Source organism: Perca flavescens, chromosome 4 (assembly GCF_004354835.1).
Source record: "Perca flavescens isolate YP-PL-M2 chromosome 4, PFLA_1.0, whole genome shotgun sequence".
Classification (NCBI taxonomy): Eukaryota; Metazoa; Chordata; class Actinopteri; order Perciformes; family Percidae; genus Perca; species Perca flavescens.
In genome coordinates, this window is record NC_041334.1 from 19,084,718 (window position 1) to 19,108,562 (window position 23,845).

At 41.7% G+C, this 23,845-nt stretch overlaps 1 protein-coding gene and 1 long non-coding RNA gene across 2 annotated transcripts in view; one reads left to right on the forward strand and one right to left on the reverse strand.

The window, feature by feature from the left end:
- Positions 1-23,845, reverse strand: part of LOC114554957 (uncharacterized) — a 51,546-nt gene that overhangs the window by 11,618 nt on the left and 16,083 nt on the right. The gene's annotated exons all lie outside the window — the stretch shown is intronic.
- fam210b (family with sequence similarity 210 member B) lies at positions 1,568-17,441 on the forward strand. The gene is made up of 3 exons (XM_028577066.1): positions 1,568-2,286; positions 14,055-14,248; positions 16,420-17,441. The coding sequence occupies exons 1-3, from the start codon at positions 1,759-1,761 to the stop codon at positions 16,628-16,630; spliced, it is 933 nt and encodes a 310-aa protein (XP_028432867.1). The 5' UTR covers positions 1,568-1,758; the 3' UTR covers positions 16,631-17,441.

Sequence of the window (23,845 nt, forward strand, 5' to 3'; positions counted from 1 at the left end):
TACAAATATGAACACAAATTTTAAACTCAGCCCACACGTTGATCTTGTGGCTTTTCTGAGAAAAGGCCCGAGGCTCTGTTGCTGCACTAACCGTAGGCTGTTTTCTGTGGCTTCGTGCCAAACATCCCACCCTCTTCTTTATCTCACCTCCGACTCACTCACCGCTCTCTCTGCCTTTTACTTTCTCTGTGTTGATGCATTTCTAACAGCAATGTGTGTTTAAGGAAACGTTGCAGGAAAGAATAACTCTTTTACAACTGAATGCAGGTCACGTTTATCACACGATGCAACGATTACAACAGACATGAAACACTAAAAATATTTCACTTAACTTTTTGACATTGAGGAAAATGTAGTTATTTATGATCTTGTACTTTCCCACCACTTCCTTTTTGGTTGGGCTTTTGTAAACACGTCTGTCTGGTTTTGCAAAGGCATGCACATTTACATGAGAAACATAAAGGGAAAGTTATACATTTAACCAAAGACTACAATTTTGAGGTAGGCTACTTGACTTGACTTTTCCCATGTTATGCTTCTTTATTCTTCTACTTCACTACATTTCAGAGGGAAATGTACTTTTTACTCCATTACATTTATTTGACAGCTACAGCTACTTTGAAGATCAAGATTTTACATACAAAACAGATGATCATCTTATAAATGATGATGCATTTTTATAGATTAAACTACTCAACAGTAAATAAAGGTATTTAAATGAGTTCCACCTCAACCAGTTTAACAATTAAAATGCTGCAGTAATACCTCATTGATAACCAAATAATACAACACTGACATTATATCTTACTTTTTTCATGTGAGATCTGGACAGCTACAAGACATCATGCTAACTTTTGATATCTTTTCTTTCTGCCAGTTGAACAGCCTTATCTCCTGATAACACTGTATGCAACACCTAAAAAAGCGCTTATAACGCCAACAACAATGAAAAGTATTTTGTTTAACATAACCATTTATTTTGCGGATGTCTTTGTTGTACCTGAATTCAGCATGCTCATAAATTTATTTATTTTCTCTTTTTTTAATGGACTGGTTTGTGATTGTTTAAAAAAAGAAATGGTTTGTTTATATTTTATGTCGTTATATGACTTGCAACTTTGATATCCTTCCTCCTCACCAGATCTTTACTGTAAGCAGCATGTTCGAATATTACCTGGTTAGAATAAGTTAATGAATAGTTGCTTGCATTGTAGAGCTTAAATCAGCTCATCTCCTTTGCTCCTACAGAGGACAACAACTGGAGTAATATTCAAGACTCAATCTCTCTACCTGGCATATGAAGGATGATTATAGAGAAAGCATGTGGGATGGAATATAACAAAAGATCAAATTTGTAGCCTGCTGAACTTTACAGATTTTAACTGGTGAGTCAACAGCCTGAACCTGCAGTGAATTTTACTTATTGAAATTGTACTTAAAACAGAGCCATGACATGCATTAGTGCCAGTTAGTAGTTACATACTCCACAGACAAACGTCATGACACAGCCGAATAGTAAGAATAACACGGTTACACCTTTAAATACCCCCTCCCTTCGCGTGAAGGTTTACTATCTGCGATTGCGCATCAGCTCTCATTGGCTGTTGGGGATAATCGGTCACCAAGAGGACCGGAGGGCACAGGGCAGCATGGTAACAGCTACTAACAGTGATAATTAGTTGTTCAAAACGATTTACTCGCTTTATTAGATTTTTTTTTTCCGGAGACACTTAGCTCGTTTCAGGGCGGCCGTCGACAATGTTTTTGTGCCGCACGGGGAAGCTGTCTGCAGCCGCTCTGGATCAGGCTTTCAAGTCATCGGGCTCGTTTCTAGTGCAAGTCAAAGCAAACAGACTGAGGGACGTCACTTTGACATTATGCAAAGGTTACACGTTGCAACGTTACCGGTGTTTCTGTGTATCCGTCGGGGGGCTCGATGCAAAACCTGTGCACCTGGGGAAACGACTACAACCGGGCCGGAAACCTGTCCGGAACCGGGACTTATCGTGTGCTTTTGACTGGGGACACTTGGACCGGGAGGCTACAATAGCTGTGAATCTCTCCAAACGCGGGCAAAGTGAAGGCGGTAATGTAGATATTATCACGCAGCCGCTCGTGCGTGCAAACAGACGCCACGGCAGTAGAGGGGAGCCGGTGGGTAATGGTTTGTTTCCAGGTAACTGGGGGGTTTCCAGTCGACTGTGCTCTACAGGGACCATGCAGACCAGAGCCTTATCCACGAAGAAGAGCGACGCTGGCGAGGAGCAGAAAGCTAACAACAAAGGGGTAATTTAAACTATTCAGCTCAAGTGTTTGTGTAACCCCAGTGACCAGTTAATAAGAGCGCACAGGTCCCAGTCTATGTCCACACAGTGTTCAACTGGTGGTGGTGGGGGGGAAACCCCCATGTCCCAGTGGTGCCCGGAGTGAAATCCAAACCATGAAATATGCAAAAAGCTGCCCGCCTGGGCCTCTGAAGTAACAGCCAGACAGGCTTGTTATACAACACTGTATGACGGCGTCATGCACGCGCACGGCTATGTGGGCTGTCTATTTGCGGGCAATTCGCAGTAGTCCATGCATATTTAAAACTGTCTTCACATATTAATCTGAAGTAGCAGAAGTGTTACAGAGTTGAGAAAGAGCACACGTTCAACAGGCTCACAGACACCTGACTCTGAAACTAATTCTGACTCCTTTTATAGGGAGTCATAGTAAGAATGAGTCACTTATCCAAACCCATTAAATTTGAATTAGATGAAAATTAAGTAAGCACTTTGGCATGTGCTCTTTTAGTGGCGAGTCGTCAACAACAGTAATGTGAAAGAGTAATAGAATACAAAATGTGGGTGATCTTGACCTGCAATTGCCAATTCTTGGGGCAAAGACACTACTAAACTGCATACTGCTCAGTGTTATGCAGGGTTTGAGTTTAAAGGCGTATTCTGACTTATAATGAATGATTGTTAGATAATTACACAAGACTAAGAGCCTACACCCATGCGAGGAAGAGGCTGTCCTCAGGCACAGTATTGCTTAAGCTAAATGCTAACATCAGTATGCTAACATGCTCTGTTGTGTAACATGAATTACAAAACTCCGCACCAAAATGATCAATTATTTTTATTCAGTAATTCAACTGTCATGTCTGCGCTTTAACATCAGCGACATCCAGTCCAATCACTCCTTCTGGTGGCTGCCTGCACTTAACATGAATTTCAAAACTCTGCACCAAAATTATTTATTATTTTTATTCAGAAACTTTCTATCTTGTGTAAAAAAAAAAAATCATGAACTCAAGTGATGACGGGAGCTGGCTGCAGGATGACTCGATCACCATGAACAGTTTTTAATGTTCAATCAGACTATAACTATTTGAGAGTCAATTTGGGGATAATTAGGGTAAGATTCGGGATTCGGAACAACTGCTTGGATTTCGGGACTGTCCCGAATTTTTCGGGACGTCTGGTCACCCTAAACCAAAGTATTAGAAACATAAAAATGTTGACCTGATGGTGGCGCTAGAGGAAAAAATAAAATTCCCAAAGTCATTTGGATTAATCATCTTCATCTCATGGCACCATAAACATCTGTACCAAATTTCACAGCAGTGTATCCAATAGTTGCTGAGACATTTCAGTATGGATCAAAGTCGTGGTCCGACTAACATTGCTACCTTTTCTAACGTTTGGTCAAAACCCCAAAGATAAAAAAACCTGCTCTTTTCTTGCAAATAGTGAACATTTTATTTCGGACTAGACCGATATACAGTATATTGGCAGAGATCCGCTTATTGTAGACCTATTGATGCTGATGTTGACTGACCAGTAACAAGAAATTGCAGTACAGAAATGCTAAGATGTATTTGAGATGGGGTTCGGCAATGTGAAAAATCTTGATTGTTTGTGAACATGATTTTAATCTAAATGTTTTTTTTCCCTCAGGGGAACCAACACATAAAGAACAGAAAGGTTTGAAGGCAAGGTCATAAGTCTAGCTGTAATCTAAAGATACATTGCAATTTTCTTGGCCAATTCGTATTTCCGTTTTTTTTTTTTTTTTTTTTTTTTGGTCTGACCTGCCGATTTTGGCCATTACTTGTCAGAAATTCTTTCATTAGGAATAACCCTTGAGATGTAGCATCTCATTTTCAAAGGGGGTCCCTTAGACTTCTTGACTTTCATGTGTGCAATCGGTGGAGTTCCCCTTTAATGACACAATAAATTAGACCGTTCTGTAGCAGTAGGTGACTGTTTTGTTCAGTTCGACTTTTGTGTCTTATCAAGACTCAACAGTCACGGTTTAGCTTCAGCTTGAGCCTCTGACAGGAGGGATTCACCACTCTACCATTTTCCTCCCACTCTGTCTATATGTGAGTGTGTCTTTGTTTGTGTTTGCATGCCACTGTGACTTTGCATGTGTTTTCATGCATCTGAAAAGCTGTTATCAGACACAGCAGTCCCACTGTTCCCCTCCTATACGTGCCCTCCTTGGCACAACTCCCTTTGGCCGCTCACTCACATGACCCTCCCACACTGCTGTCTGCCTTTACTTTTAGCTTGGCCTGACTTGCCTCTGAAAAGCAAAGGCCTGCTCCCTCTCCCACTCTGGCCTTTCTATTGTCCATTGTTGGCAGGCCAGTGAATACGTCACCAAGACTGGTTTTATCCAGGGGGCTTTGGTACAAAATTTAGCAAGACAAATTGCTGCAAAGAGAAAAGATCTGCTTGTTTTTTCTCCTCTTCCCTTCTTCTTCATTGAAAACCAAATAACAATAGTTTGAATGCTGTAGAACAGCATTCCAACTATTGTTATTCGGTTTTCTTTGTTTCTTATTATTCCGTAAGTTTTTTGGCTCTGCGTAACTTCTGCATACTTTCAGCTATTAAAACCATTCAACTTTTAAAATGTTCAGCTCTTTCAGCTAATGATGGGACTTCTTCAACTTTTTTTCTATTTAAATTTTTTTAACATTGAAGTGAATGAGAGCATGCTTCAAACCCTTAAAATCTTCTTCCGCTCCCAAAAGTTTCAGCTCCTTCATACTTTCACCTACAGACGTCAAACAAACTTTAAAATGTTCACGAAATACTTTGATATCCTTTACAGTTTTTGTGAAAAAGCTGTTTATGTTTAGTGATCATTTCAGGAAATGTTATCGATTAAACAGTGTGTATTGCGTGAGCTAGAGTGGATGATGTCATAGCTACAGCACAGAGCCTTAAAAAAATTATCTTTGTCCCTTCTCTATAAATTGCTCTCACGCCCACAATATCTACTTGTCATACACAATATATACATCAAAACGTAGGTATTTTTGTCTCGTTTCAGCCAATGTCAGTTATGTGATACGTCTTATACTTTTGGCTCAGCAAGCTTCCAAATGGCAACAGTTCAAAATTTTCCTCCATTCGCAGCCATATTAAAAATCCTCCACATTTCCCAGCGAAACGCACAGTGAACCACTTTTTTAAATCGCTGATATGCCCACATTTTTAAGTTTATCAACATCAATTTTATACCGATACGTTCACAAAGGCCTTGTGGTGCTCAGGATGACGTCATTTGACTGATAGCAGTTATCGTTTTGCCAGTCGGAGCCTTTATTTGAGAGCTCGCTGTCAGTGTCTCTGTAGCTGCAGTTTGGACCAGGTGACAGTTTCAGCAGGTGACACGCTCGTTAACTGATTACACTTCAAAGGATGTTTACAAACACATTCACTGGTCATTGGTTACCATGACAGCACTTTGACAGACACACACACACAGATACTACAGGCAGTAATATGAACAGTAGTCTATAGCTTTGGCCTTCCACTTCTCTCTGTCTGTCTTCTCTGTTATTGTCCTCTTTCTCTGTTCTTGTCTGTCTGTCTTCTCTGTTCTTGTCCTCTTTCTCTGTTCTTGTCTGTCTGTCTTCTCTGTTCTTGTCCTCTTTCTCTGTCCTTGTCTGTCTGTCTTCTCTGTTCTTGTCCTCTCTCTGTTCTTGTCTGTCTGTCTGTCTTCTCTGTTGTGTTCTTTCTCTGTCCTCTCTCTGTTCTCTTTCCTCTGTCCTCTTTCTGTCCTCTTTCCTCTGTTCTCTGTCCTCTTATCTGTCCTCTCTCTGTTCTGTCCTCTGTTCTCTCTCTTTCTGTTCTGTCCTCTTTCCTCTGTTTTCTGTCCTCTTTCTGTTTTCTGTCTTCTCTTTCTCTGTTCTGTGTCCTCTGTCCTCTTTCTCTGTTCTGTCCTCTTTCTCTGTCCTTTCTCTTTCCTCTGTCCATCAGTCTGTCTGACAACTTCACCTTTTTCTTACACATTTTAACCAGCAATCCAGTTTAGCTTTAGCATAAGCTTTTCAAAAAAACTTGAATTATTCCACATCTTTTGTACATTAGTGTTACTATGATATGAAATTCAAGTTAATTAAAACCATTCCTACTTTTTCAACTATTTTCACTACTACATCTTCTTTTTACGTATTTAAGCTATTCATCCAGTTTAGCTTGAGCAATTCAGCTATCCAACATTCCCATGCATTTTCTGCAGGAAATGCATTTTCTAGTCTCATTTCAACTTTTTTTAAGCTATTCACCCAGTTTAGCTTTAGCAATTCAGCTATTTAGCATTCCCATGCATTTTCTGCAGGAAATGCACTTTCTAGTCTCATTTCAACTTTTTTTAAGCTATTCACCCAGTTTAGCTTTAGCAATTCAGCTATTTAGCATTCCCACACATTTTCTGCAGGAAATGCACTTTTAGTCTCATTTCAACTTTTTTTAAGCTATTCACCCAGTTTAGCTTTAGCAATTCAGCTATTTAGCATTCCCACGCATTTTCTGCAGGAAATGCATTTTCTAGTTCTGTTCTTTATTTTTCTGCTTATTATTCCCTCTTCCGTACGTTTTTTGGCTCTCTGTAACTTCTGCATACTTTCACCTATTAAAACCATTCAACTTTTAAAATGTTCAGCTCTTTCAGCAGATGTGTGCTCTTCTTCAACGGTTTTTCTACTATTTATACTTTTTAAAATATTAAGCTTTTTAACATTGAAGTCAATGAGAGCTGCTTCAAATCCTTAAAATCTTCTTCTGCTCCCAAAATGTTCACCTCCTTCATACTTTCACCTACAGACGCCAAACAAACTTTAAAATGTTCACAAAATATTCAGCTATCCGGCTACTACTTTTCTGTTTGATATCTTTACAGTTTTTGTGAAAAAGCTGTTTAAATGTAGTGATCATTTCAGGAAATGTTATCGATTAATCAGTGTGTATTGCGTGAGCTAGAGTGGATGATGTCATAGCTACAGCACAGAGCCTTAAAAAATGTATCTTTGTCCCTTCTCTATAAATTGCTCTCACGCCCACAATATCTACTTGTCATACACAATTTATACATCAAAACGTAGGTATTTTTGTCTAGTCAGTTCGGCTCGGCTTCCTGTTTCCCAAGGTGAAGTCACTGTATGGATAGCATGTACTGTTTTGGATTTATTAAGGCTTCTTTGAAGGCATCCTCAACAGCTCTCACGCTGGTTGGTCTACAATGTTTATGATTCAGCAGGTGTGGTAATTAAATAGATGAAGGAACAGTGAGTATCCAATGGATAGTGGTAGTGTAATGGTTAAGATATCTGACTTTGTTGTAGGAGATCAGGAGTTCAAATCCTGCTTATGAGGAGTTTTACCTCTGACATATGTAGCAATTGGAAATTGCTTTGAATGACAGAGTTCTTTTTCCTTTTTCCTCTTATCTCTTTTTTTTCTTAACCACACACACACACACGCATGCACACAAACACACGCACACACAGACACTCACGCACACACACGCCACACATGCACAGACAGACACAAACACAGACAAACACACACACACGCCACACACAAACACATGCACAGACACACAGACAAACACACACACATGTACAGACAGACACAAACACAGACAAACACACATGCAAATACAGACACAAAAACACACAATAATAATTAATTAATAGATTAATTCATTAATTTAAAGACCTCAAACTTACATTGTTTCAGTAAACTTCAGATCACATAATAAACTAACAATCCATATTTAAGCAATTTCGATGCCTTAATACAAATCAACATCTTTGTCATAATTGCATTTCATTTTTCGTTTTCAATGTAAAGTTGTTCAGCCCCCTTCTTTTCAGGTAATATATTTCACATCTCATCTCAGCTAGATTGATGCTTTTTTGTTCTATGTAGTCGTTCTAAGATTGATGCTTTTTCGTATAAATATATATAAAGTATATATAAAGTATTTCTTCTTTCTTTTTTTATTTGAACTTCCACTTTTGACAGTATTACAGTTTAGCTTCCAGCTTTTCTAGAAATGTATTTCAGCTCTTACCTTTTTAAGGTAATGCAATTTAGCTTCCATCTCTGACAATTTTCCAGGTTTTTCAGCAGTGCGGTGCAATGCATTTGGGCTTTAAGATTTTTCATACAATTTGTTTCATATTTCGGCATATGTGAGTCATTATCAGTTAGAACGTATACTCAGACCTCACAATGTGCTACAGATTTGGTCATTTTTCAACTTTTAAAGCCAACAATTCAGTTTAGCGTCAACTTTTAACTTTTTAATGAAATTCATACTTATTAAAATGATTTCCACTTTTTCTACTACTCTCACTAATTCAACTTCTTCTTACGGATTTAAGCTATTAATCCAGTTTAGCTTTAGCAATTCAGCATTCCCACGCAGTTTCTGCAGGAAATGCATTTTCTAGTTGTATCTGCCCTCTTGATTAGTTGTCTGGCTCAGGCCAACAAAGGAAGACAGTCTGAAGCAAGCAGAATGTCAGTGCAACAAAAAAGGCGTAAAAAGATATGAATGAAAGTTACTGTATGTTAGGCCAAATGTGACTCATGGCAGTGAATGGACAGCATCTGCCGTTCAGTGCTATTTATTTAAAAAAAAAAAAAAAATACACCAGTGGGATGCTTCCATGTTCAAAGCAGATATAAAAAAGGACCACAGAGTTACTGTAAAAACGCAGTTTGATGGCCCTGCAGCACTTTGTTAAACATGTAGAAGTTACAAATCAAGTTCCATCAACAATAAATATGCCTTTATACATATTTTAGCTATGAAACTTGGTGCTTTACCCCTTGTCCTAAATCTACTGTATTACATGGCCAAAACTCCTATTTGTTGTATATTTTCAGTTGCATGCTTGTATTGTATCCAGTTGATTATTATATTTTCCATTTTTTGTAAGACGTTATTCTTTTAATGCATATTATCAGCATAGTTATGATTTCTGTATTCTTTCATCTGCTCATTCTGCTACATTCTCAGGAAAAGTATGCTCATACACAAATGTTTTATCAGCCTATATTTCATGGCTGCCCCCTCCTAGTCAATTGAGATTTATTTAGTTGATTAGTAATTTTTTTATGCTTTTACATGCCGAATGACTTATTTCCGAGAAACTCAGTTTTACAGATCTGTCCACTAATCAATTAGTCGAAAAAATATGAGTGTTAGTCAGCTAAGAATTTCTTTAGTTGAAACCAGCCCCACTATATTTTGCCCTTATCACTGTTCAAGTTGACATGACTTGATAGACAACTATAATAATAAATTGCCTGTTAAAGAGATCACTGCAGTATTCTTTATACTTAACAAGTTGTATCAGCTTTGTAGGCACAGTGTCAATATTGTGTCTAATAATAGATTCATTCCATACAGGCCTGAGCTACTTCCTGTTTTCTCAGAGAAGGATTGTGTTACCTCCTGGCAGAAAATATATTTGAATAACTTGGCTTCAGTTGGAACTGGACACGATGCACTCCTGTCAGCTGCCCTTTTTTACTTTTCAGTTTAATGGCCTTCATCATCAAAAGAAAAGTATAAAAAATAAAGCTAAAATTATTTTTCCCCCAGTATCCTTAATCATAATTCCTAATTAACCTGAAAGGGCTCCATACAATCCATTTAGTTGTAATTGCATTACCACAGCAGCATGACCAGGCAAATGGGTAAACTTGGGCACTGACAGATTTGTGTACATAGCACTGGGTACAGACTGTATAGTACCAAATTGTTTACCAAAACGTTTTTTTGTGTGAGTAATTCGCACATCAATATACTAGAGTACTTTAATACAGAACGTGAATATTACGCCTCACATCTGGTCGCTTTGAGTGACTTGGCTGCAGGAGGCGAGCATAGACTGTAGGCTTCATTCGGCCTGCCTCAGATGGATTGGCTGGACGTCAGCCACTGCCAAGATGGTGATCATTTGAGCTTCATTCTGGCTCTTCAGAAACCTACGGTGACATCACTGAGATGACGTACATATTTTCTACAGTCTGACTGTGCTGCGTTAACCATAACCACCGTTTTAAACTGCAGCCCTGGAGGCTTGGAGGATTATGTTTATTGACATGTTGTACAGTCAACATACTGCAGGCTTTCTCTCTTTTCTTAAAATTCCTGCACTCCCTAGCTGCTCCGTGAGTCACTTCCAGGTCACTCACGGTTCCACTCACCACCATCAATGCTCCGTTGCAGTCTGTTGTGTTATTGTTGTTGAGTGTGTTGTAGTTCACTAATCTGTTTTACTGCCAGCACACAGTGGCGTGACCTGGCTGCTCCCTGCTACATGTCAGACAGGCGGATTGTGTCTGGTGCTTGTTCAACAGAGTAATGTGTGCGTTTGTGCACTTAATGAGAGGCTCTTTGTGTGCGTGCTTGTAAGAGAGAGTGACTGACTTGGTGCACGTGCGAAAGGGTAAGTGATAATGTGAATTACCTGAACTACACAGCAGCAGTCTATGTTTAATCAGCTGACTCGGCTGCACTATGAATAGAGGAAGCTCGTAAAAGTACAGGCTTTGTTTGACCTACTTGTATGACCTCAACTTTGAACTAGATGATGCACAAATTCACAGCACGCTGTTTTTCTTCTATATTTTGATGATTCATGCATTTTTTTATCTGACCTTATATTTATCTGAATGAAATAAAAGATTGTTGTAGCTCAGTTTGAACAAAATGTCTTCAACATGCATCTTTGTGTGGTGATTCTGCAGTGCGTCAGAGAAAGGAACTTCTGGACGTTGCTGCAATTTTGGTATTTGTTTTGATAAATAGTGTGATGGGATATTGTTTTAGCACTCAGAGTGGGTCAGTACTACTGTATAAAATATGGACGTAGTCTCCGTGATGTCACCCATAGATTTCTGAAGAGCCAAAATGAAGCTCAAAGTGGGCAGCTCTCGGCCATCGCCATCATGGCAGTGCAATAATGTTGCCTAATCCAAAAATGGGCAAAAAAGGTAAAGTGTAAATGGAGCTGAGGCCGGCTGATTGAAACCTACAGTCTATGCTTACCTCCTGGGACGGCACCCCATGTGTCACTCATAGTGGAACGCCCTTAATTATGCATAACCTTAAGCCTGAATATAATTTAAACCGGAGAGGAATACATTTTATTTCTGCTGTAAAGTTGGGTATCCTAAAATTGAGATCTATGGGGATTAGTCTTGCTTTGCCAGACCTTCCTCCACAGCGCTGCGAAGTAGGGTCTGGCTTATCCACACAGCTTTCCGGGATGGGAGAAAAACGTTCTGCGTTTTATTGGCATTTTTTTAAACCAATCACAATCATCATGGGCGGCGCTCAGCCCCGGGAAAAGCCACTGTGCAGCTGCAAAAATCCTCGGGAAGGAACTTGTTTTGGTGGAACGTGTTTGTTCAAAAGTTGTTTTAGTCGTGTAACGGAAAACTCAGAATGGACAAATAGTCTAGCTAGCTGTCTGGATTTACCGTGCAGAGATCTGAGCAGCAGTTAACTATAGTAGTCATAAATCGATCACGGTTTAAAATGCCAACACAAAGAAAAGGAAGGTGACAGACATCCGGCTGAAAAGAGTGAAAACCGGCCGAATTTCCAACGGCAACCGAGCAATCCCAGAAGTGGAACGCTGTGGATATAGACTAATTGCAGGATCAGACTAGACAGAGATATTGCCAACATTTTTTGCTGTGTCTTTGACAGAAGAGTGGCAACACTATAAGTATGACCCCGACCAGCCAGACAGATTGTCGTGTGCTGTTGTGGAGCAGCAGCCTCTCAAAAACTCACTAAAAATATTTTAAACTGACCGTTGTCGATCTGAAATAAATACAGATTCAGCAACTGCATGGCCTATTTCTCGCTTAAAATGTTTTCAGAAACACATTTCGGTTAACTATTTTCATATTATAAGAGATTGTATTCTAAACAAGCCGCCATTATGGTCGGTTTTGAAATCCGGGAACCCCATGTGTAGCGTTCGTCCAATCAGGTGCAGCCATTGTGGTTGTAGGAAGGTGTAGCCTGATTTCTTTGCTTGTCTGTGGTCAAAGTGAAGACAAACATACCGGTAACTGCTAGTGGCTAGCCCACTAGCGTGCAATGCTGGGAAGCAGGGCAATCCCTGCCGTGAAAAAAGCCTATGGGCACTGTTCTGTGCATCTTTCCTCCACCTGACAGCAGCCGTAGCGTCTCTCCTTTTTCGCCATGTTAACACGTGGGCCAGAGACCGCTCTCTCTTCTTATTGGTCAGTGTCAAGGAACATGTCGTAGAATATGTCACACTAGGCGGAAAAAGACAAAGAATTCGGACATGCTAGGTCATGGTTGTGAAGCGTCCCAGACGTTAAATCGCTGATCTTTGATTATGTCCCACTACAAGAGGTAAAGGCACACGTTTGTCGGTCCCGACCCTCATTATCGGGCACGACTTTGAACGTTTGTATGCAACGTCTGTCGGGTCAAAATCAAGTTAAATTTGTGTAGTCTGATCCTGGCATAATGGGGATTGACTTCCTTATGGAGCCAGCCTCAAGTGGCCACTCAATGAACTGCAGTTTTTTTGCACTTCCACATTGGCTTCATTTTTCAGCACCGGAGGTTGCCGCTTGGTAACCTGACTCCGCCAGATGGATTGCTTCGCATTTGCTCGGCATATCCATCTGGGAACTTTCCGTTGGAGAACTTTTGGGAAGGGGCGGAATACTGGTTATTTGATTGGATGAACCATCGGTCTATCACCTATGTTGATGATAGACGGGCCAAATCAACCAATCAGATCCACGAAGCGTATGAAAATACAACCACAAGCCCGCCCCTGCTGCTGCAGGCAAAGCATAGCTCGTAAGCTCAGCATACAAGCAACATGTCGGTAAAGAATATTTGCCATTTGTGTAACGAGAATTTAGGAATAAAAGTCACCATTTCAGGTTCCCAGACCATATTCCAAAAGAAGGATCCAAGAGAAAAAAAGCATTAGCGAGCGGCTAACAGAATTAGGGCTACCGCTGGCTGATAATACTGGTTAGCTGATTGGATAAACCATCGGTCTATCACCACCTAACCCACCTCAAAACCAACGCTGATTGGCCCGGTCGTTTGGCTAACGGCTCCAAATTTTCTCTGCCTCAAGATGCCAGACTGATCTGCGAGTGGAAAACTGGAGCTCGCGAGATCAGGACGGTCTCACGAGGCTAGCTGCTTGGTACTAAGGGCAAAAACTTAAGGTCAAAGGTGATTCGAATTTTTACATACTTATTGCACCTGTAAATGCTATTAAATGATGCATGAAATGCTATTAAAAAACGAGTAACTTCAGGCTTCTGTGTCACTACGCATGCCAACACCAAATGAACACTGTCAACTCATGTCACGTGTATATTGAAGGAAATAATTGCTTGGTTCTTTGAGCTTTTCTGCCTTGTGTATTTAAATAAAAACAAAAAGGTTAAATTTGTGACATCAGTTGAAACGGTAGTGAAGCCTCTATCTTGAAGCTTGTAAGTTTTGTAGTTTGAGGGAATACAACCACGAAAAGTTTCACGATTTTTTGTATGCCAAGTGGAAACTATCCCCACAATTTTAATCCACTTCCTGTTTGCCATTTGTACCTCCTCTCTGTTTATGTCTAGATGTACTCTCTCCTTATACAGTACCAGAAATTGATTCTCAATTCATCCTCCCATTTCATTTTGTACTGCTCACTCCCCCCAATTCTGCTCTCTTTTTTTGTCAAGGGCGAGCAGAATTTAAAGGAGGCCTCTAGTACCTCCTCATCTACAGCGAAGGCCCCGGGGGAGCCGGAGGGAGAAAAACCAAACAAGACCCAGCAGCTAAAGAAAGTCTTCAAGGAGTATGGAGCGGTGGGAGTTTGCTTTCACATTGGCATCTCCCTGATGTCCCTCGGAATGTTCTACCTCCTCCTATCCAGGTGACAAAATATCAAAGGATTGCTTTTTTTCTTCTACAGGTGGGGGACCAGTGGCCACATATAGGAAGTTCTGAGGGATTGATGAATTTGAGTGCAAAATCAATCAACTCCACCCTAAAATGCCTAAACACTGTTATAAAAAACGTGTTGGGTATACATCTGGTCCTACTTTCTTGTTTTGTAATATAACATATTTCTTACTCTTGTTGATTGTCTTAATAAAGACCCTTAATAGATTATTTGCAGTAAAGTCACAATTTCAAGTGTGGCTACAATTTGATAGAGAAAAAACACATCAGAGAATCAAAGAGTAAGGGCATATTTCTAGATATACTGATTCTCAGCAGGTGGAGAAACAGATTCCTCTATTGACGACAAACCGTATAATCCCCATTGATCATACACAGCCTACTGCTGAAGGCAACATATTCTGAAGTATCCATTTATTTTGGGAAATGTCGGAAATCACTGACTGAAGTAAAAGCAGATGAAGCAGGCTGAAAGGGAAAGAATACCACAGAAAAGTAAAATGCAAGACGACAAAACTCAACACATTACAAAATAGCTCTGGAATGCAAAAACACATCACTTACTGATATTATCTAGCAGTGTAAGAGCATCCGAGTGTAACATTTCCTATAAAGATGTGCACAGGAAATTACTGACCCGTGGGCTGCTTTTACACCAACGAGAACCAGAGTTTCTGGTGCAAATTGTTAGAAAAATGGGACCTGTTATGAGAGAAAGCGAAGCACGGGCTCTTGAGAATGTCCACTCAGTCAGCCACATTATGCCGGTCCTGCTGTTGTTAAAATGCTACTGCCAGAGTCAGACAGACACTAAAATCATGTTGAATAAAACATGAGTTCATTTTCTCATCAAAAGTGTTTCTTTTAGACTTGTAACTTTACAAACACACGCAAAATCTAAAATCTTTGACACTTTATTCAACTATCTTATGTACTTTGTAATCTTCTATTTAAAGTGACAGACAGTGAAAAGCTAAAGCAGCACAGCACAACCTTGGTTTTGTTAAGAGGACCACTCCAGACAATTTCCAGGCCCTTCTCTGTCAGTCTGTCTGTGTGGCCACATACCAGGGGCTTGAATACCAGAGAGACTTGGCAGAGATTATCCGACAGCTTAGACATTTCCTCATATAGCTGATAATGACCCTTGACTGAAAAGGGACTCTAAATGTAACAAACATTGAGCGTTATCACTGCGAGGCCACAGAGTCCAGGCATGTGGCCTGCTAATGCAATGCTGTGTGCTGGGTAAACAGTTCTAAAAGGTGCAGATGGATCCTTAGATTTAGCAGACTAACGTTTGCTGAGTGCAACAGAGAGCTGTTAATGTGAGAGAGAGTGAGATGCCCTATTGATTGAAGCAGCTCTACGCCTCGTGTTTTCACATTCTTTACATATTTATTTCCCAGAATAGCTCAGACGAAAATGCCACGACTACAAAACTGTCTCGCAAAGGCAGTGATACATGTAGCTTGTTAAACCCTCTTTGATTTGTGTAATTTCAGATTGCAGTGCTTCTTATGCTAATGTCATCAGTTTAAATGGTTCAAAAGGCTGCTAAATAAACTAGTATTTATTCTTTATTGAACACAGCTCCCTTTGCTGGAGATAAAGGTGATTTGCACTGCTAACCACTTACGTAAAAAAAATAAGTTGTTATTGCAGTGTGAGGCATTTAGGACTTATTTATTGGGCCCTGAAGCACCTGCAAGTTCAAATCGGATTCTTTTTTCTTTGAGATGTTTTGTGTAAATGTTTGTTTTGAGTTTGTGGACTGTTGTAGTCCAGATACTGGTAGAGTTGCATTAGGTTTTGTATGGCTGATTGTCCAAATATAGTCTAATATTATTACTACTACTTATTTTACTATTGTGTATATATTCTCAATATTGTGTACTTTTATTTTACTTTTTTAAATGGTTGATTTTATTTTTTTTTAAATGTTTTTTGTTCATTAAACTTTAATTTCTTATTATTTTGTCATTCATTTATTTAAAATAGTTTTTCCCTCCTGCCTCATGTTGAAAGTCATGTTTATCATTATTGTTGTCAGTCATTTATTAAAAAGAAAATGTGTGAGGGATTGCCTAACATGTATTCTATGTACTTCTAACCAGTTTTCTGTGTCATCCGTCTCCCCAGTGGGATCGATATGACTAGCGTGCTGTGCAAAATGGGCTTCAGCGAGGCGGTCGTTCAGTCTAAAATGGCAGCAGGGACGAGCACGTTCGTCTTGGCCTACGCCGTCCACAAGCTCTTCGCTCCGGTTCGCATCAGTATCACGCTGGTGTCCGTGCCTCTCATCGTGCGCTACTTTAGAAAGACTGGTCTCTTCAAACCACCCACACCCTGATGGTTCTCCTCTGCTGCCTCATCGAGCAACTGACTGTTAATGGCCAGAATTAAAAACGCCTGTATATATATTCTTACTCATCATCTAGAAATGCCTCATCTTTTCTCAGTTGTCATTGTGAATTCAGGTGAAACATTTTCATCGTTAGTTCCAGAAGTGTTTAAATAGTGTTTCTGTAGGATTAAAAAGCCTAAAGTATAACAGCTCTTTGAAAAACATTTGATGTCATGTTACAATATGTGTGCATTCCAAAAACAAAGGGTGAAAAAGCTCGTATTTATTTACAATCAGAGGTATGATCAGGAATTTAAAGCTCTTTCAGTGGGCAGGTTTGTCTCTTAATGCTGTGAAGGTTTCCCGTAGGAAAAAGTGGAAAAAGCTGATCTCTACTCCACTGTTCCCTGTTCGCTGACTAGGCCATGTTCTGTGAATCAGCAAAATAAGTCCGGCTCTCTCCGTGTCCTACCTCGCTCCTCTCTCTATCCTTTTCTCTCCTTCCCTAGCTCAGACTCTCTCTCCTACACTGTTTTCATTTTCTGCAACTTCTCTCCTTACCTCTCCTGGCATCCACGTTCTTCCCAGTATATCCCTTTGCTGTTGCTCTCCTATCTTTTTCTCCCTTATCTTCTCTCCCTCTTGTTCTTTAATTTTGCAAATGCCACTGCCCAAGCAGAAATGTTGAGGACAATAATCTCTGCGTGAAGCTGATTGAGGTTCATTGCAAGCTTTCGATAACGAATGTTGGTTTTGTGAGTTTTTTTTCTGATTTAATGGACTGTATTTTACTATTAAAAAAGGAAGCGGCCTTTTATATTTGGTGTGTTTTTGTTATGAAATACCACCATCACACAATAAGTCAATTAGGTTATATTTGACAACAATTAAAGCTGCTATAATCTATACTTTCATATTAACAATGGATCAAGTGACTAATGGGTGGGGGGGGCATCTGAACACAACAGACAAAAGGCAAAAACTAAAAAAGTAGATACCGGTAAAACAAGTTACATCAGTAGGCAATAATCAATTATGGTGCATCACCACATCGATGCAGAATCATCCAGGTCCGCATCGGCCCTACTGTGTAATGTAACATGTAGTCGCTAGTAGTGATAAACCAACAAAGAATTGACTGACTGCAGTTCCCCTCACTTCTACACTTTGTTTTTTGTTTTTTTTTTTACAACCTGCAACTTTACTGATTTTATTCTCCCTCACCATACTCAACAGCGTTTTCCGGCTACAGCAGGTAGCAGTTTTCCACAAATAGCTTTAAAAACCCACAGTGCACTAGCTGCCCAGCACCAAACTGCACATATTCAAAGTTAGCGACTAGCTGATGAACACTGTGGAGCATTAAACAGTTACAGAGACAGATTTTTCCCTTGGGATTTGATGGAGACTCTTAATGAATACTATGTTGCTCCATGTATGCTGGAAGGGAAATGAACACCTGTTTTCTAACACGTCAGTCATATCAAACCTCATCAAAGCTTCAGAAGCTTTAATATTTGTTGTTGTATAAGTTTATTTTTAACAAGAGGAAGTTTTTCCACAACCAGTTTGCTTTTATCCAGGAGGAAACCGTTAGAATAGCTGCTTTGCACTTTTCCAATTGTGTGCAGTAAATCCCAGCAGATAGAGACAAAGGTTAAGAAAATTAATTATATTTATTACGTCACTGCATCATTTTTTAACCTAATATATTGATATGTCCCACCTTTGGTTGCACTTCTCCTTTTCTACCACACTGGGGAGCTCCTGAACTACAAATACAGTGCTGTTCTTCCTCCATTACTCTGAAACAACGCATCACACAGTTCTCATCTCTCATAAGATTGAATGTCTTTGTACTCTTAATGTCTTCAAGATGGATACCAGCATTATATCACACAAAGGAGCATCACGCCTCATGCGTCCCACAGATGTGATATAGTTATCCCGTTAGTATATAACGCTTCCCAAACTTCTTTAGTGTTGTTCAATGTGACGGATCAGTTTCTACAAAGCAATGATAAAGTCAGAGTACAAATATTGTGAAATCAGTCAAACATGAAACCGTTTACAGAATTTTGTCACAGACAATTGGATGATACTTCAACTTGAAACACTAGTGTTAAAAAAAAAACTATTATTAAAAGGTTTCACTAAAGCACTGTCATGACGGTGTACCGTGTGGGGTTATGTCATTATACACTGACCAGTTTTAGTCCTCATAAGAAATGTATTATTTCTGGCTGTATTTTATCACAACAGGTATGATGCAATTTCTCTCCCCTAACCTTCCTTTTCTCGCTCTCTCTTTCCTTGATGGTTTGAAGGGTCAGCCAGCACAGCAAGCAAACCTCAGATGGTGTGGTGTCCCTGAAGAACTGCACTGTTGAATGGTAGCTGCCTTGAACAAGCCCTGATCTCCTCTCTCTCTTTGTGGGTTTCTCGGCCCGGTAAATAATTCAGCCAGGAGAGTTGTATATGGAGAACTAAAAGAATGCACCGTGGTCTCTGCAAGATATCAACCCCGGTTCTTCAAGAATAGGAGCTTTGGCAGCACTGTGACACGAAGTGATATAAACCAATCTTACACACACACACACACACACACACACACACACACACACACACACACACACACACACACACACACACACACAGAGGAAGAAGGAGAAGCCTGGGCCTCATTAGCCATGATGAGGACAGGGAGCTGCCATCGCCTCTCCATCCCCTGCATGTCCCCCATGGCTAGGAACAAATTGGTGACAGCGCTCCCAGCCACTCTGTCGGGCTACCTGCGATGCACTGGGCTCTGTCAGCCTCCTCTCCTTCCACACTGCTGTGCATTTGCGTATTAGAGAGAGAGAGAGAGAGAGAGAGAGAGAGAGAGAGTGTGTGGAGAAAGCTAAACACACATAAGAAAAAAAAAAAGAGGGAAGATCAGCTCCTTGGTTACACTCGCGTCACCTTTTGCTCGACCCTGAACTGAGTCGTGATATGAGTGAACACTTCATCCGGTTGGCCTCGAGTTTGATGAAGGGCCCCTCCCCCAGCATGAGGGGGGTTCAAGGGGGTTCAATCCTTGCCTCAGCTCCTGACTTGTGCCCGCTGCACCTTTTTATTAAAGTCAGATACAGAGTCAGCGTCACCACTGTCAGAGCAGCACACACAGTGAATCCATTATGGCTGTATATTTAAACCCAGGCTGCATTTCTGACACAAGAGTTTGAAGGTGCGTGTGTGTGTGTGTATATATAGTAGTTGCTAAGTTGCTATAGTAGTAAGTGCTGATGCATGCAGTGATATAGAAACATATGGCAACAGCACATACTTTCTTTCTCACACACAGACCTTAATATATACACACACACACACACACACATACACGCTGCCTTTTCTTCCTCTTGCACCTTCTTCTATTTAATTTCTTCATTCTATTATTTCTTTAAGTTTCCTCTCGCATCATTTTCTGCACCTGCTCATTATCTCCACTTATTACTTTTCCCCTGCCGTCTCCCCATCTCCTGACCCGCTCAGTAAACTTGTTAGCCCTCCAGAGTGTCTGCGTCTAGACGGAGAGGCAACCTTGCAGGTTCAAAGACATCCCGTGTATTTCTTTACAGGAAGGGCTGTCATAAAGTTTCAAAGTGCACACAATCATACACACTGCAAACACAAACTTATTCTCTCCCTCTCTCGTGCATGCTCTCTATCCTCCATCTTCCCCTTTTTTTGCATCTTCTTCCCATAGTTTTTGTCCATTTCTCACTACCTTCTCCCCCACTGACTCTCTTGCTCGAGCATCTTTTTCTTCCGCTTTTTTTTCCCCTCCCTCTCCCTATCTCTCCTCTCCTGTCTCCGAGTTAAGTTTAGCAGATGCACCTGATGGCAGCATCATCCTGGAGCACCTGTCAGCTGTCTGCCTTCATCACCGCTCCTCTGCTGCCACAGGGGCCACGGGGAAGTAAACCTGGAGACAGTCGCTACTATCAACAGCTGCATCTTATTATTTTAAACACTGGTGCCAGTCAATTTCCACCAGAGATGCGTGCATTTATTTATTTTTTCGTGCGTGCTGCCGCCTCCGCATTCTCATTGCTCCTCAAGATTCAGAAGCTCAGCTGTTAAATGTGAGCAATTATAACCGAGCAGAGAGGGAGGCAAGGTTGGAGATAGAGAGGCAAAGAGTTTGTCTAGCATGTGAAAGAGAAGAGGAGGGAGAGGAGGCAGCAGGCATACGTTTTTTAAGTGTTTTTGGCAGTTGTGGATTATGTTTTTGACTGTGTGTTACTGTAACTTGGCTGAATGCCTGTCACCTGTCTAACAGGCAGCTGAGTCATTCAGTTTGCGCTTTGTTAATTCAATACTTCAGAATACTAGATGCAGTGTACTGCGGCACCTCCGTCCTTGCTCAGTCCAATTAATCCTCCCCTTCTTAGTCAAACTCAATGTAATACAAAGCACACATTGGCAGAGGACTGTGGCCTCCATCTTGTCATCAGTGGATTCACAATATTGTTTTTAAAAAGACGTACTGGTCACGAAAATATTCAAATGGCTGAAGGAATAACCATGGGATTGGTTTCCTCAAAACAATTTCTAGTGAAGATTTACTCACAATAAAAGTAAAACCATATGCAGCATTAGATGCCAGGCTTAATGCAAAATTAAATACAACCAGGGGCCTGTTTCACAAAAGCAGAATATATAAATCCAGGATAACTGATTAAGAGCAGTAGTTCTTAAATGTATATTTTTAGACTATCATTCAGTCTGTCCGCTATTATCTGCCATGCTTTTTCTCACGTTTTGTTTTTAATTTTTTATAAAGGATATATAGTTTCCTTCTCTACATATTATATGCCTTGCTCCCTCATATATATATGGATATAGAAAATAAAGACACTGAAGAAATATGACTCTAAAATCTATAAACTATAAAGATAATAAAGTGATAAATTCCATGCACACTGTAAACATGAATGGAACAGAGTATATTCATCAGTTATTTCCCCCCAGGCAAAATATAAGGTCAAAAACCATTGGGGTGTCCTCTTCCTGTTGTTACATGAATGTACAGTAGCCTACATCACTAGATGATTGATAAAAATTATCCATCCATCCATCCATCTTCGTCCGCTTATCCGGTGTCGGGTCGCGGGGGGAGCAGCTCCAGCAGGGGACCCCAAACTTCCCTTTCCCGAGCAACATTAACCAGCTCCGACTGGGGGATCCCGAGGCGTTCCCAGGCCAGGTTGGAGATATAATCCCTCCACCTAGTCCTGGGTCTTCCCCGAGGCCTCCTCCCAGCTGGACGTGCCTGGAACACCTCCCTAGGGAGGCGCCCAGGGGGCATCCTTACCAGATGCCCGAACCACCTCAACTGGCTCCTTTCGACGCAAAGGAGCAGCGGCTCTACTCCGAGCTCCTCACGGATGAGTGAGCTTCTCACCCCTATCTCTAAGGGAGACGCCAGCCACCCTCCTGAGGAAACCCATTTCAGCCGCTTGTACCCTGGATCTCGTTCTTTCGGTCATGACCCAGCCTTCATGACCATAGGTGAGGGTAGGAACGAAAACTGACCGGTAGATCGAGAGCTTTGCCTTCTGGCTAAGCTCTCTTTTCGTCCAACGGTGCGATAGATTGAATGCAATACCGCACCCGCTGCGCCCGATTCTCCGACCAATCTCCCGCTCCATTGTCCCCTCACTCGCGAACACAACCCCAAGATACTTGAACTCCTTCACTTGGGGTAAGGACTCATTCCCTACCTGGAGAAGGCATTCCATCGGTTTCCTGCTGAGAACCATGGCCTCAGATTTAGAGGTGCTGATCCTCATCCCAACCGCTTCACACTCGGTTTGCGAACCGATCCAGTGAGTGCTGAAGGTCGCAGGCCGATGATGCCATCAGGACCACATCATCTGCAAAGAGCAGCGATGAGATCCCCAGCCCACCAAACTGCAACCCCTCCCCACCCCGACTACGCCTCGATATCCTGTCCATAAATACTACAAACAGGATTGGTGACAAAAGCGCAGCCCTGGCGGAGGCCAACCCTCACCTGAAAAGAGTCCGACTTACTACCGAGAACCCGGACACAGCTCTCGCTTTGGTTGTACAGAGATTGGATGGCCCTGAGAAGAGACCCCCTCACCCCATACTCCCGCAGCACCTCCCACAGTATCTCCCGGGGACCCGGTCATACGCCTTCTCCAAATCCACAAAACACATGTAGACCGGTTGGGCATACTCCCAGGCTCCCTCCAGGATCCTTGCGAGTGAAGAGCTGGTCCGTTGTTCCACGACCAGGACGGAATCCGCATTGTTCCTCCTCAACCCGAGGTTCGACTATTGGCGAACCCTCCTTTCCAGCACCTTGGAGTAGACTTTACCAGGGAGGCTGAGAAGTGTGATACCCCTATAATTGGCACACACCCTCTGGTCCCCCTTTTTAAAAAGGGGAACCACCACCCCAGTCTGCCACTCCTTTGGCACCGTCCCAGACTTCCACGCAATGTTGAAAAGGCGTGTCAACCAGGACAGCCCCTCCACACCCAGAGCCTTGAGCATTTCTGGACGGATCTCATCAATCCCCGGGGCTTTGCCACTGTGTAGTTGTTTGACTACATCAGTGACTTCCGCCTGGGAAATCGGCGACAATCCCCCATTATCCTCCAGCTCTGCCTCTAACATAGAGGCGTATTAGTCGGATTCAGGAGTTCTGCAAAGTGCTCCTTCCACCGCCCTATTACCTCCTCAGTTGAGGTCAACAGTGTCCCATCCTTACTGTACACAGCTTGGATGGTTCCCCGCTTCCCCCTCCTGAGGTGGCGAACAGTTTTCCAGAAGCACTTTGGTGCCGACCGAAAGTCCTTCTCCATGTCTTCTCCAAACTTCTCCCACACCCGCTGCTTTGCCTCTTTCACGGCAGAGGCTGCAGCCCTTCGGGCCCTTCGGTGCCCTGCAACTGCCTCCGAGTCCTCCGGGATAACATATCCCGGAAGACTCCTTCTTCAGTCGGACGGCTTCCCTGACCACCGTTGTCCACCACGGTGTTCGTGGGTTACCGCCCCTTGAGGCACCTAAGACCCTAAGACCACAGCTCCTCGCTGCAGCTTCAGCAATGGAAACTTTGAACATTGTCCACTCGGGTTCAATGCCCCAGCCTCCACAGGGATGCACGAAAAGCTCCGCCCGGAGGTGTGAGTTGAAAGTCTGTTG